This window comes from Gopherus flavomarginatus, chromosome 9, assembly GCF_025201925.1.
Source record: "Gopherus flavomarginatus isolate rGopFla2 chromosome 9, rGopFla2.mat.asm, whole genome shotgun sequence".
NCBI classification, from domain to species: domain Eukaryota; kingdom Metazoa; phylum Chordata; order Testudines; family Testudinidae; genus Gopherus; species Gopherus flavomarginatus.
This window is the reverse complement of record NC_066625.1, coordinates 4,999,820-5,015,475: the sequence shown is the minus strand read 5'-3', so window position 1 is coordinate 5,015,475 and position 15,656 is coordinate 4,999,820. Positions and strand designations below refer to the sequence as shown.

Genomic DNA, 15,656 nt, shown 5'->3' with positions numbered 1-15,656 from the left:
TCTTTACTTGAAAATGTAATATTTACCTTGTTCAGTTTTTCTTTAGATCTAAAGACTGATTCAGCAAGCTTCACGAAAGTTTATGGTTTTGTTAATTGAAAGGTTTTACTCTGTTTCAGCCAAAATGCTGGAGCTCCCTCATCATGGTTTTGGGTAGTAGCGCTACTCTGGAGAAAAATGGGCATCTAAATGCTGTCTCATTGAAAGAGCCACCACATGATTTCCAAGAGGTAACTGATGCCACTTTGTGATGGAGAAGCTTTTGCCTTGTGTTTAATTATTTTCTTCAGTTTGGGGATTAACTCATTTTGGAGTCTTGGGAATGGATCCACGTTATATTACACCATCAATTTAATTTGGCACATGCCAAAAGAACACATTGCATGCCAAGTCTTAACCTTTTCATATGGAAATGCCAGTGTGTTTTGGACTTAGTCCGATACACTATTTGTGTCCCATCTGGTAATTGCATAGGAGTGAGTTAGTTCCCCATTAGAGAGACAAGATGGTCGAGGTAATATCTTTTATTGGACTAGCTTATGTTGGCGAGAGAGACATGCTTTCGAGTTTACACAGATCTGAAGAAGAGCTCTGTGTAAGCTCAAAGACTTTCTCACCAACCGAAGTTGCTGCAATAAAAGATATTACCTCACCCGCTTTGTCTCTCTAACATCCTGACCAACACGGCTATAGCACTTAAATGCCATAGTGAATTAACTTTTCTTGGTGCTGATTCCAGATCTTTTAGCTGTGAAGTGCATTGAATAATTATAAAACCAGGAGGGAGGGAGGGATTTAGTCTTCAAGGAGGTGCCTTAGGGATAACACAAGGTCAATATTTGTATAACAGAATATTTTCTAAACACAGTAAACCTAAAGCACAGTTCCAGTAACACAAGCACATTTATGGGGACTGCTGAGGATGGACCATACAATTGCAGCATTCCTCATAGATCTAATAACCAACCTCCTAGCAAGCAGAAATGGGACTGAAAACATTAAAACACACTATGCCAAAGAATTTAGTCTGGGACACTGTTTGACATTTGTTGAATACTTGGGCTCTTTCTTGCTCTGCTTATGACTGTCATAACTTCCTGTTGCAGATGGTGGTGTCTGTATCGTGCGTTCTTCTAAATGAACTGAAGACAAAAGTCAATGTTTCTCTGCCATCAAATGTTTTTTCTGGTCCTGTAAGTATGTAATGGTTAATGAAGGAGGTGATTGTTTTGAATAGTGGATTTTGATTGCACTATTAGGTTTGAAAATTGCTGTCTTTCAATTCAAATGTATTTAAATGCTTTTGAGAGAGGATGAGAATCTTTAGGAAGTGGCATAGGAATTCCTAGCACAGTCTAGTGGTTGAAGCTGAGACTCCCAGGATCTATTCCTGCTGCTCTGTGACCTTCGACAGCTATCTCCTCTCTCCACCCAATATCCCCCAGCTACAAATGGGGGATAAACAGACTTCAATTTCTGTATTCGGATCAGTTGACCAGAGAGGCAAGTGTGGCTTGAATCAAAGTGGACACTACCCTTTACACTGAGAATCAGCAGATGTTTGCCTCAGCAGAAGTCAACATCTTCTATTTCAGATCCATTAGGAATTTTTGTCAAAAAAAAAATCTGGGTTTCTGTGCATTTTGACCATGAATTTAAGCAGGATGGACTATCTTCAAACTAACTGATCCAAAGTTAGATACAGTGCCTGCAGCTTAATGGCAACCCTGATTTTTAACTTCTGGTTAATAGCAACATTTGTCTGGGAACCAATCCAATCCCACTGATTATAATGTTAATAGGATTCAGATATTGGCAACAGGCATGCCACTTATTGAGAACCTTCCTTTGGAAGAAAGGCCCCAGCTTCAGGCTTGCGGGGTTGCAGCCAGGGAAGGTATGTCCCAGTGCTTCCGTCCCTGACTGTAGCCTCACAAACCTGCCTTCCACTCAACTGGCTGCTGCTGGATAAGGCAACTTTTTGATGGCAACTTATAGATTGGTAATAAGTAAAATCTATTATAATTTGAAAACCTGGCTGTCCATAATTTAATAATCAGAAAGCAGAGAGTTGTATATGGTACCTGATTTTATTGTGAACATGATGAAAGTTATCAATAATTAGGATATGTTCATTTACCTAAGCAAACTGGTTAACGCTGCTCCTTTTATTTCCTCAGAGGAAATTACATTTAACTTTTCTAATTGTATAACTCAAATGTCAGGATTTTCTTGGTCCATGTAACAACACTTGTCCTACGTAACAGTGATGCTGTGAGCTTTAGAGTTTGTAAGGCAGTTTGAGAACCTTTGGTAAAGAATGCCACCGAAGTGCAAAGCATTCTGATCTCCCTTCCCACGTGCAAGTCTTATTGCCTGTCACTAGATCTCTTCTGTTTCTTTGACTTTTGTAACCATCTATTCTGCAGTCAGTCTGTCCAGAGGCTCTTAGCAAGTTCACCTTGTATTGATAGTGCCCAATGTGAACTGAGATTCTCCTGTCTTGCACTATATGTTGTCATTAACATCTGTGCAAAGTCTACTAGATCAGAATGGCAGCAATTTACACCTGATGTGAGCAGCTATCAATGACAACGCAGGGTACAAGGCCATGGAGAATCAGGCCTTAAATATTTCTTAACATCTTTTCTGATTCCTTCAGTTACAGCTTGAGGCTTATCTTATCCTCACAGTGCAAGCAGTGCAGCAGATGCTTCTAAATGACCTTACATATTTGAGTTCCTTTCTGGAAATAACACTGGCTTTCGGGGTAAGTCCTAGGAATCTCCAACTCTAGTAAATTAAAACAAACAATGCTTAAAATGCAATTAACAGCATATTGAATTTTATGCACCTTTTGTCAAGTTTTATATTTTGTTTTCTTTATATTTTAACTTTACTAGTTTTATTTTTGAGGGATTTTCACTAAAATGAGGTACTGTAGCATAGAATTCCTTCACTAGCTTATTCCTCTCTTTACCTACTAGAATAACTTCTGGGCTCTGAGGTTGTTATTAAATGGCCTTTCCTGTGAAGAACACATTCTCCATGGCACTATTAACTTGCTTCTGAGAGATCTGAATTTTCAGAAGGCAACAATGTTGCATCTGTGAGTAAACGTTTTGTTGAGGTCTGATCATTTATCTGTGGAAAAAGTTAAATGCCAAGGCTGTGGGGTTCCCCCCCTCCTCCCCCAGAGATGTAACGTGTGTGTGTGGGGTGGGAGGGGGGGGATATAGACAACCAGCTAATTGTCAGTAAGACATGACCAAACTTTTTTTATTAAAAGCTACCCTGAAGAGTAGAGCCCTGCGCTGATACAAAATTTATATCTGCGGAGTTGCAGGGCTCTCGCAACAACGAGCAAGACCAGCAGGGCCATGGCCAGCAATCAGGCCAGGAACTGCAGCGGTGAAAGTAGCAGCATGTTGGGCCAGCGCCCAGCCCAGGCAGCTCCTCCAGCATGGCTGTACCGCCCCTTGCCCCACCCACTGGGGCGGGCACAAGACTCACCGGCAGCTGTCACTGGTCATACTAGTGTGTGCAAGCAGCTCGCACACTCCCAGACAGGTGTCCCTTCCCCAAGTGGTGGCCTGACATGCTGCTACTTTTGCTACTGCGGTTCCTCTTCCCGGTTGCTGGTCATGGCCCTGCTGGTCTCGCTCATAGTTGTTAGAGCCCTGCAACTCCACGGATATCCGCATCCGCAGATATACAGTCTGTATTTGCACAGGGCTCTCCTAAAGCATTGCCAAGTGACTTATACTGGATACGTGTTCTTCTAGTGCATGTGGGGTGAAGATTTCACTTTCAAAGTGGTTCTCAATCATGGGGAAGTAGTTTTAAGACTGGGGAAAAATGTATTCCAACCAGTGGCTGTATGAGAGTCAGGCAAGGACACCATGTAAGTTATACTGGCTCTGCAGTTGAGCTGCTTTACTCGATAGACTCCTCTTTCCATGGTCTTTGATCCAAGACTCTGTGGGAAGAGAGGAAATCGTCTACAAAACAAACGAGCCAAATTATGTATGCTGCCACAAACGCTTTTAGAACTAGATACAAGAGCCATCACCTGCTACTCCAATTTTCTTTATTGTTCAGGTGGAAAAAACTTGGTCCTCAATATGTAGGCGAACTGCTCTGCCTGTACCTGACTTGCAGAAATAGAAAGATGCAGTCCATTGGCATCTTCATCATCCATTTAATTAGCGAGAACCTGTATAGGTAAGTATGAGTATTTGGAGTCAAATACCAGGCTGATTATAGCAATGCAGATTACACTGACGAGTTAATGGAATTCCGAGCAGCATTCACACAGGCTTGCTATAGATTTTTTGCACAATTTTATCCTTGCTGTTACAGCTACTAATGAGGTTAAAAAATTTGGTGGGTTTAAAATTATTCTGATGTCAATATTTCAGTGGCAAGCCCTGTTACCTGATGGGCCCCTCTGGCTTTTTTGCATTCCCACTAGCATCTATTGTCAAAGAAGTCTGTAGTCTGTTTTTGGGAACATGACCAATGACCAGGATAATATTCACTAGTTTTCTGTTTGTCTTGGGAAAACAGGTGGGTGTTCCTTCCACTAGTAGACACCGCTTATCCTCTGTGGAAGCCATTTTTGATTAGCTAAATACATTTAGGAAAAGCTTATTAAATCACGTCACTGGGTTTCTAAGAAGGCTTAATACTGCACAAATGTTTAGTTAACAGAACATGCAAATTTTCTTAAAACATAGCTGGAAACCTGTCCCCCAAATAGCGTAGCGCTCTGTTTTGTACCACGCTTGTATAAAGTCTTCAGACCAAAGACATTACCACTACACTGAAGTCCAAGGCACTTTCCAACTTCATGGGCAGTAGATGGAAACTTTTTTAAAATGGCCAAAACTTGAAAATTCTGTGTTTGTGGTGGCTTTTTTTTTTTGTTTTTTTTTTTGGGGGGGGGGTGGAGGGTTAATTTTTTTATATGAGAAATGCAAATGTGTTTTTGAAAGGAAATAGGCACAGCTACTATTCAGCTGTGAAACTGACAAAAATCATGTCGATTTCAGTCAGCAGCTTCCAGGTTTTGTGGCTCCAGTACAGTTTCCCCATGGCAATTGCCCCTGGGCCAGGGACTGCTAGGTGCCTGGGCCAGCTGACTCCCTGTGTTGGCTTCCCAGGCTATGGGGGTCAGGCAGCCTGAGGAGCCAGTTGGCCCAGAAGTGCAGAAGACATGGGGTCCCTGGCCTGGGGCAGTTTCTATGCAGCTATGGACCCTGGAAGGCCATCTGGTCATTTTAATGAAAAGTGATGGTTACTAATAGTCACAACAATTGCAACAGTATGGAGCACAATCAGGGGTTTTTGCATGTTTCAATGAAACGCTGAAGTAAGGCCCAGCACCTTTCTAAGGAAGTGTGGCTCACAGAAACTAGAGAGTACAACATGCAAGACTCACTTCATTCAAATAGCTCATCCACTTGGACTGGGTGTGGAGTCTTGCATCCTTAATATAGAGGTGCTTCTAGTGGGAGCTAAAGGTGCACCAGTGCTTGATCTGTCCCATTTTAGGCAAACTAGGTGGAGCCTCAAGTTGTGTATAAAATTTGGAGACAATCATCTGCTCTGTGACTAGGTGTGGAGGGAAGGGTTTCTGAAATAGTAACAGTACTTTGAGAATAAAGTTATTGCTATAAATGCTTCAGATGTGTTACAGAGAGAAAGTGGTTTCACAGGTAAGCATAAGCCTTGTCTGATATGATTGCAATATTTTATTTCTAGATTTGGCAGTAAAGCATTCAAGGTTTTAGAATGTGGGTTTTTTGTTTTTTGGTTTTTTTTTTTTGCGCCTTGGCATACTAGGCATTAAGAATTGAATAATCCTGAAACAATGTAGCTAAATGTTTGTGTATCTGAAGACACAAAGGTTTCCTGCTCCAGATTTTTAATTTTTAATTCACAGGCAAAACATGTAGCAGACGACTGCAGCATAACGTTCCAATTGCACTTCCTGTAATCTTGTTCTGAGAGAAAATCAGGGACACTTAAGTTATCAGCTTCTTAAAGAGCTTCTTGTTTGCTTTTTTTCCACTGTACATGGGGTGACTAATCACTGGCTTTCATGAGCTTGATGATGTAGATGATGTGTGCACGAGGGAGGTCTGGATACACCTTTTTTTGTCAAGCTTGCTATATTTATTGAATTCCATAAGCTTGCAGAGCAGTTTATTTAGCTCTTACGTACTATGTGTCAACATGTGCTCAAGTTCAAAGTTGTACTCCAATGTCAAGGTGACTTCAATGGTGACCTCTCCCACATTTTGGGACATAAAGTTTGAGCATTTGACTAGCAAGTGTAACAAAATATTGGGAATGTCACGCTCTCAGGGTAAGTTTCCATTAATTATGAAGTTGCTGAAATGAGGAAGAAGGCTGTCCATATGTGGAAAGTGGATTAAGAATCTAAATCTGTTTTCAGGTGTCCATGGGCGAAGCATCTTTGCAACTTCCTGAACACAGTAAGTGTCTTTGCACCTCAGGTTGCTGACCCCAGCAGTGGTTCTCAAATGTTAAATTTGTCATCACATGTTAAATTCTCTGTAAGCAAATGGAAGAAATAAAATAGTTAGGTTGAAGCTAGCAACAATACAAAGGAATTAGTGGGTCTTAATAAATCTTGGAAACCTTAAGAGGTTTCTTGTCCATCTTTCTTTCCATAGATTGGATTTAAGGCTGTTGGTTCTAATGCTGAGGGAATTGCCATGGTGGTGACTTTTCCTTGGGCTGCAGGGTTGCAATGTGTCGCATTTCCTAGTGCTTGATCAGAATAGCATTACACACCAAGGTAGATGGACTGTTTTCCCCTCTGCCAAACGAATAGTGTTGCTAGTGCTCTCACACACAGGCTGGGTTTGAAGCTCAACGCGCTTCATGCCTTAGACAGATGGCAGTATGTAAACTAACAGCCTAAACAGACAATCCCCCAAAGCAGACTGGAGAGGAACAGAAAGCAAACTGAATTATGAAGTTTAGTGCCCGTCTTGTTAATGATGGGCTTTCTTTTTTTTTAATTTCTAAAAGGTTTGTTTTTTGTAGAGAAAGATGGTCCTGGTCCTATCTAGTTGAACACATCTCTCCATGGAGTTCCAGTTTTGTAGGTCTTTCAGAAGAAGTAATCTTGAGGAAAGAATAGACTGGCAAAGTGGGCTGTGGAGGGAGAGAGGAGGGATTCATGTGTATGGGACCAGGTAGAAGAAAGCACACAGGTTTGAGTGAGAGGAGGGCACAAAGGGAGCAGTTAATCCAGCAGGTAGTCAGGGATTCTGGAAGGGAGGTATTTTGGGAGACGTAAGGCTGGCTGTCCCCTGCATAGGAGATGGCTTTAGCAAGTGGATGTCTCTCTTTTTATAGAATTTAAAAAAAAAAAAATCTTTTCAATAAAAACTTCTAACCACCTCTTTTCCCTGTGCAGGGATTACGGAAGCTGCCTCTTGGTACCAAGACTGATCGTGAAGTTGCCAAGTTCATAGCTGTTTTGGAAAAATTGTAATGCTCTTAGAGGGTCTCAAGAATTCTCTAACCTGCTGTATAACACCTTCCAATTGATTGCCTTTTGTTATTTCCCCTCACTAAAAATATTCAGCCTACGAACTGATTTACAAACATTTTTAAAAATCCCATCCAACCCTAGACTTGTGTGTTGAATGGAGGAGGTGTTTAAGCCGAAATGTGCTTAATGCTTTCTTCCTTCTTGCAGGCGCATGCTCTAGCAGTTCTCTGCAATCTGGCTTTCATGGAATATAACTTAACATACCTACAGGGCTGCTTATTTTATGAAAGTGCTGAGAAAGCAACAGACATGTTCTGTACCATGACACAGGCATGCTGATCTGTGATGTCAGCAGCAGAGGACTTTCTGAGGGAGCAAACAGCTCCTGGATAAAGGTAACTGTTCATTCATGGTCCTGCAAAAATTTATGATGATAGTGTGCGCCCTTTGGGATCCCTCCTGTATGTGGCATCTAATTATGTGTGTGAACCACTTGTTTTGATTAGCACCTCCACTCTCCATTTTCCTGGATTTCTCCAATACCAAGTGCTCATACAGAAACTAGAAATGATTCTAATGCTGTAAATTAATAGCTAATTTGTAAAGAGAAATTTTAACTTTCAGGTGTGTCAGACTCAGCTGGTTTTTGATGTATTGCAGTTGATGGCTATTTGACGGGTGCTAACGCGTCTGAGTTACTTGAATTGCTCTCATAATTGTAGTTTAACAATTGACTTTAAAACTGGATGTAGAACTAGAGAAATATAATTCAGTAGAAAGTACAGTCTGACTACAATCTCTTTGACATCTTTCCATGTTGGGAGTGAAGGGGAAGAAATGTTGACATGTCCATGTATTTTATTTTGCACATTTAAGGCTTATACTGGCTTTTTACTGCTTCTTTGTGCCAAGTTCAGCTAAATTATTTTCTTTACAAAAACCACTTTTTTATTGAAGTTTTGTCTTTTTTAAAAAAAAGTGAAAATGTGGATCTAAACCCCTTGTATAAAGCGTTAAATAAATGGTAACTATTGTAGTACTCTCCTCTGCTGTGCATCTGTTTAGTTCAAGTAAAATTATGGTAGGTGCTTAGTAGTAGGCTGGGCAGAATTTTATTTTTTATTCTTTCACTGGGTATCTTTTCTTTAAACATTTTTGTATTTATTTAAATTTTCAATTGTAGGAAATTATGCGGAGTGGGTCAGACAATGAGAGCAGATGCTGAATTTCAACAAGTTAGCTTTATAAACAGCTCAAACACACATTGTCAGCGTCACATGTCAAAATATACAAACTAAGTATCCTTGAATCCAGCTCTGAGCTCTCAGGCAAAGCAAGAAATGCTGCTTATCTGTCAGTTTCAATTATTGATGGAAATATTTTTCATTGGTTTGTGTGTGCAATGAAATTGATGTTTACTAGTAACAATCTAATCCTTCCAAGTTTACTTAAGTGAATAGGCATCAAATTGCAAATTATTAGAAGCAGAGGCTATTCAAGTTTCCTCTCCCCCAAATGCACATGGGTCCTGACCTGCAGCAGAGACTGCTGACTTGGCGTCTCATAAAGTCTATGTTCTTACAACTCACATCACCCATCACTTCAGCTGTAAACTAAATCCAGTGTCGGGGGGGGCAGGTCATCACACCTCCCCAAGTCCTTTCTCATTTAACACTTCCCAACTCATCAGATAAGTGTATCTTTAATAGATTACATTTATTTCAGCCTGTGATATATTGGTTCCTTTCTAGAGGAATTTGGAATGGCTGTCTTATGTTGGGGGAAAAACGGAGAAAAGTTTTTAGCCTTCGCATTTGACTATTTCACTCCCTGTTCACCCCTTAACAAAGTGACTGCAGTGTGAATCATATCCTGACATCAGAAATGCAAAACTGTAGATTTTTTTAAAATGAGGCTCAGAAGTACTTCCCTCATTTAAATGAACCCTGTCAAACCCCACTACCCAAACTTCCTCAAACTGAATCCCCCTGAAATGTAAGACCACTGGGCCAGTCACCACTGAAGGAGTCTTTGAGCAAGGAGAGGGCCTTTGCTCCTGGAAAGCCAGGGGGATTTACCCATCATACCAGTTAGTACTCTACTCTTCTGGTTGCCTTCCTCGCTGCCTCTCTAAGGGCACTGTTATCCCACCAACCCCTATAGCCTCTGGTTGGTGCCTTAGCACTCTTGAAACCCCTGAAACCAAGCAATCCAGCTCTGCATCTCAAACAAAATAATGCCTGGACTGTGGGTGCAATTGCATTGACAGGATGGCTCAAGGATGTGTGTGTTTCCTGAGACGCATTGAGGCTGAATAAATCATCAAAAGGAGAACTAGGGAAATCCTTGAATTTGAATGCGTAAATGACATGCCTATTCATTATTTATCTCCTCTTGCATTTTAATGAATTATGATGATTAGCCAAATTCTACAGAGAGGATTGTGTTATAGATAATGGTATAAGCTGATGTGTATAAAGAACTGGCTTTCTCTGAAGACCAATGTTTCTTTATAGCTGTTTATCCAGATTTGGATAATCAACAGAAGTTGAAAATCTCTTCCCAGCCTTCCTGTGAGACTAGCATCAACATAACCTCAAAGGCTTAAGTCTGGTGGTCAGGGTGGGTGTCAGGCTGAAAACCAATCGGGTTTAATGCGTATATAATCAAGATAAGCAGAGTCTCATTTCGGATGTAAAAAGTTCTTTATGATCAAAAATGGTTGAGGTTTTTTGCTAGTATTTCTCTGATCCAAATTTCCTGATTATCTAAACTGGGATGTTCCTTTAACAGACACCATTATACAGCCAGTACTGCCCAAAAAATGCAAATATGTCTGCATGCGAAGTCAAATTTCATCTGAAAATTAGCTCAGTTCTAATATAGAGATTCAAGGAAGTGGCACCACTTATTTACATCTGGAGATGGCGGTGGGGTCATGTAACCTTGGCAATTAAAGAACCATGTTTCATAATTCCATTGCCGCGGCCTTCTGAATGAATGACTAACAAAGGGCTAGTTTGTGACAAGGCCGAAAGATGGTCTTGTGACTGTAGCACAAAACTGAGTGTCGGAAACCAGGGTTCTGTTCCTGCCTTTGCCTCACGACTCTGGTGTTACCGTGGGCAAGTCACACAAGCCACCTCTTGCCTCCGTTTCTTCATCAGTAACAGGATAGTACTTCCATACTCTACCTGGCCAGTAAGGATAAACTTACTGAATTTGAGTAAAATTGAGCTGATCCTCTGATGAAAAGCACGGCTAAGTAGGAAGTATTATTACTAAGCACTCTGGTGCTAAGGGTTTGGGGGCTTTAGAAATGTGTGATGATAAATTCTCAGCATCCAGTGTGGTGGAGGTAATCTTCCTTAGATGTAAATATTTAGGAATTATGCAGTGTTAACAAGCCGCTTCACCTTGACTAGTCCCTTGAAATGTGTTAACCACTTATGCTAAACAATCTTTCACCTTGTATTTAGTTGGGACCACCTGAGTAAGTTTTCAAACCTGTTGCTGAACTCTGTGTGAGCTCGAAAGCTTGTGTCTCACCAACAGAAGTTGGTCCAGTAAAAGATATTGCTTCACCCACCTTGTGTCTGTACTCTTCTCGTGACAGCTGGCCTGCCTGTCAATTCTTAAGTAATGTTCCTAGCTTTTGCAATCAGCTTAAATTTGACCTGTGCAGTGCCTGATAGAAGAATGAATAGTAAACTCTACAATCTGAACATCTGTTCCTACTCCCTGATAGGCATTATTCACTACTCCATTGTCAAACAGGTTCAGTGACCATTAGCAGTCTTTGGCATGTACCCTGTCACTCTTTGGGGGGATATTCAACTTATATTTTGCTGTAAATAAAACCTTAAGATCAAAAGTTAAGCAGGGTTGTCTCCTAAGATCACCTATGTATGTGATGCTGTGAAATAATCTGCCCTAAATATGGCCAGTATGAGGAAGAGTCAATGGAAGCTGGAGTTGAAGAACAAAACATTTCTGAAGATTCACCTACTCCTATCTTAATATGACGTGTGACAGGTTTCATTACCAATTATGGAAGATTCCTGTATCAGGTTCAAGAAATCTCAGCTTGGCTTTTTTTGAGGTATGCAGAAGAAGCCTGTTCTTTCTTAAGTCATCCAGAGCTATATTAAAAGCTAATTGTAATCTTAATTTTACATTCTAATTCAGACAGAGAAATACTGACACATGATGCCCTCAGCAGAGAAATGAGCTGTACACTGTTCTAAGGTATTACAAGGGTCATGAGAAGACAACCTTAGGGGATACCTTCTTGACCTCAGCCAAATCAGATTTAAGGTTATTTCCAGCTACCTCTTGGTGTCCAGGAGAGGAGATAATGTGGGAACAAAAATATGGCCAAAGCGTCAAAATACACTGTTCCGTTCCTAACCTAACAGGAGATTGCTATAAGCCACAGTAATGACTGTCTTTAAAATTCTGAAGATGGATGCGGGGGAACAAAGTTTGCCTAATATAGTGTATATCCTAAAGACTGCTAACAGATGTTGGTGCTGTTTGATGCTGGGGGTAGGAGCTGGAGTGTGAAAGAAACAGAATTCCGTTTGGATAATACTGATTTGTATTTAGACAGCACCTTTTGTCCAAGGATCTTTGAGCACTTTACAAGCACTGATTGATCCTTATAACTCCACTGAATGAGGTGGTATTTGCATCTATAAAAGGGGGACAATGCTACCGACCACCTCTGACAAAGTGCTTTGAGATCCGTACGGGAGCAGCACTGTATTAAGAGCCAGGGATTCTTTTTTCCAGTAGCAGAGTCCCTGTTGCGCTAAGTGCTGCATGGCAAGTTTAGTAAAACTCAGTCCCTGCCCTAAAGCTATTACAAGACACACACAGGAGCCGGGAGTAGGGAACTAAAGCACAGAAGAGGAAGTCGTCCGCCCAGGATATCACAGCAGATCAGTGTCTAAGGCAGGTATAGAAGACACGTGCCTTGGCCCCTGGACTGTAAGACCTCTCTTCTATCCTTTTTGCAGCTTTGCAGATGGGTGCTAGGAGGCTAAAGCTTTGTCTTCACTTGGAATTAGCCCCAATTCTAAGCCTTGGTGTAACCACCTGCAAACTACAAGCACAGCTATGCCAAGCCCCATTTCCAACATGAGTGTTTACCACTGCTTGGAATGGGGCAGTTGAAATTACGGCTTTGTCTGCCTACCTTAAGGGTTTGCACAGCTGCAGCTATCCCAGGGTTGATATCGGGTCTTGTCCATAGTTAGAATGTAAGATACTAACACTCTGTGTAACTTCTCCTTCTCCAAAAACAATCTAGTCTGTGCAAGAGAAGAGCTGCTGCATCCATCCCTCAGGTCAGATGCAACCTGGGCCTGATGGACTGAATAGTCTCAAGTCTTGTTGACTTCTGCAGCAATGGGCTGCTCGCTCCTGCTCAGCAGGATGTTGCTCCTGACTTTTTAGCAGCATCAAGCCAGTTTGCAAAGAAAGATTAAAAAGGAAGCTACTTCACAAGATTCGTCAGTTGTCTTTGAGGCAGAGTCATTGTGAGGCTCCAGTTAAGGTTGCTAATAAAATAATATCTAATCCTGCACTGTATGACCTTGGCTTGAGGAAATGTTGGTTACCAGGAGTTGGACTCCTACACCAGTAGCAGCACGGCAGGTGCTCTGTCGCCCTTTTGAAGGGGGAAGGCTAAAAGATTTGCCGTACGCTATATATTTTATACCATGTTTTTCACATAACATTTGTGTCTGCTTATTTCCAGCTCATTTTAGATCCATTAGGAAAATGATTTCACCAGTCCTTGCTGCTAATCTTGCATGATCAATGCCTTCTGATATTATACGTCTCTAAATCATCCACTTGTATAATCCACTTACTTCCCCAGCCTCACTTACTGTTCATTACTTTCACTCTTTGCTTTGTGTTTCTAGTTAGAGCAAGAGCTTTTGAGGCAGGGTTTGTGTGTGTGTGTACAGCACCTGATACAATGGGGGCCTAAGCAACGGGGGCAGTCAACTACCCAATCGAAATAAGAGCAAGATGTGGTGCCATATGTGGTCAACACTGAAGGTCTCTGACTTTTCCTGCAGTCCAGACCTTCAATACTATATCTTTAAACTATCTCTGCTGAGCAGGATAGGACAGTCACTGATAAACTATTTCTACAGAGGACACTAATTAACCTGCTAAATGAGATTATCACTTCTGAGCATGCACCAGAAAGCTAAATTAGCTAAAATACCATTCAAAAGAGATCCATAATTAGCTGCCTGCTCTGAGGGCACCATCAATGTTTTGGGTGACCTCCGTCTAATGAGGCTGTGCTTGCTCTATGGTTTTTTTGTGGGAAGCTGGGTGAGTTCATTTCTGCTGCGATGCCATCAGGGCCGGCTCCAGGCACCAGCTGACCAAGCATGTGCTTGGGGTGGCACCTTGTAAGGGGTGGCGCTGTGGAATGTTTTTTGTTTGTTTGTTTTGTTTCAGCGGGGTGGCGCTCAGGGTTTTTTTTCCTGTTTCGGTGGGGCTGTGTGGGATGGGGGAGATGTTTCAGAGGGGTAGCACTTGGGGTTGTTTTTTTTTTGCTTTGGCAGGCAAGGTGGGGCGGTGCTCAGGGTTTTTTTTGTTTTGGCAGAGTGGCACTCCGGGGGATGTGTTTTTGTTTCGTCAGGGTGGCGCTCGGAGGGGATTGTTACGGCAGGGTGGCGCCTATATTTTTTTTTTGCTTGGGGGGCGGCAAGAAAGTTAGAGCCGGCCCTGGATGCCATTGTCCTCACATGGCATGCTGTGTTGTGAACAGGCCACTTCACCTTACTGGCCTCAAGGTTCTCTGGCTCAGTGAGTGTAGGAGAGGATTTACAAAGACAGAGAACGCTGAGGCCAGCAGCCTGCGTGCAACCAACTCAGTTCTCAGTAAAGGATATTCTCTGCCCCACCGTGTCCCCCAAACATAGCGGTAAGAATGCAAAATAAGACACAAATCGGCGAATGACAATGTGAGAGGTGTTCTACAGCATGCACCTGTGTCCCTTCCTGTGTCTCTAGGCACCGAACACTGGAGGTCTTTGGAAATTTGGCCCTTAGAGTTTACAGCCCTGATCCTGCAACCACTGATGCTAATGGCAAAAACACCCGGGTCTTCACTGAGAAAAGAGTCAGATCTGACATTAGATCAAAGCCCCAACAAAAATGACTCCATCATGCTGCATGAGGAATTAAGGAAGGTGAGTAGATCAGCAGCTAGAGCAGTAGGGTGGATTGGAGCATAATAGATATCGTCTTCTAGACGCTCCATATTTCAGTGCTTCCAAGGGCTGCAGCATAATGAGCTTGTTCTGGCTTTGGTTGGGTGTGTTTTGGTGGCTATCGAACAGGCATGTAAGTGCAGTGGTAGAGAATTTGGTTTCCACTGGATGCAACACTTTTCACAGGTCCTGCCTTGTGGAGGTCACTTACTTTTTCCAGGTGGAGCGAGCTGTCAGAGGACTCAGTAGTTTTCAGGCAAGAGCCTGTGGTTGCAGCCCGCATCATGGCTTCAGTGGAAGAACTGCTGATCGGCTGGAAAGTTCTAAGTAGCTCCAATGCGTTACTGCAGCATGACACATCAAATTTCCGGGCAGGTAGCTGGTGTTGAGATGGCATCTAGGTAATGAGTTGCTAAACACACTGGCAATCTCTAGGTTGAAGTGTACATATATTCACCTCCAAACGTGTGGTTAGGCGCGCCCAACTCTCCAGTAGAAGGAACACCATATTCATATTGCATGCTGCCATTCACCGGGCTAATGAATGAACAGATTCAAGCATTGGACAGGTGCATTTGTGACAGTCTGCAGGAGCTGCTGTCCTCTACAGGTGCAATGTGAGGCTAGTTCCTTACATGGCTGGTTATCAAGGCTGGGTTCAGAAGATGAGGTGGAGAAGGGAATCTGAATCTGGAATGCATGGGAATGTCAAAAACGAAGCTTTAAAATTGGACAGTGAATGAAGGCATTAGGCTGGGACCCAAGTGATCTGGGTTCATTTCCCAGCTCTGCCAGGGAATACCTGGGTCCAACAACTGTGGGCAAGTCACTCAGTCTGGTCCTCAGTTCCCCCAGTGTAAAATGATAATAGCTCATTT

At 42.2% G+C, this 15,656-nt stretch overlaps 1 protein-coding gene across 1 annotated transcript in view; it reads left to right on the top strand.

Annotated features, from left to right (window-relative positions):
* The window catches only part of LOC127058516 (uncharacterized), a 28,478-nt gene extending 19,908 nt beyond the window's left edge, over nt 1-8,570 (top strand). The window contains exons 14-21 of the mRNA XM_050968643.1: nt 120-230; nt 1,107-1,193; nt 2,663-2,770; nt 2,988-3,109; nt 4,102-4,224; nt 6,464-6,503; nt 7,457-7,530; nt 7,742-8,570. Of these exons, the coding sequence (XP_050824600.1) occupies nt 120-230; nt 1,107-1,193; nt 2,663-2,770; nt 2,988-3,109; nt 4,102-4,224; nt 6,464-6,503; nt 7,457-7,530; nt 7,742-7,754 (678 nt within the window). The 3' untranslated portion in view covers nt 7,755-8,570. The remainder of the gene's footprint in view (nt 1-119; nt 231-1,106; nt 1,194-2,662; nt 2,771-2,987; nt 3,110-4,101; nt 4,225-6,463; nt 6,504-7,456; nt 7,531-7,741) is intronic.
* The last annotated feature ends 7,086 nt before the right edge of the window (nt 8,571-15,656 follow it).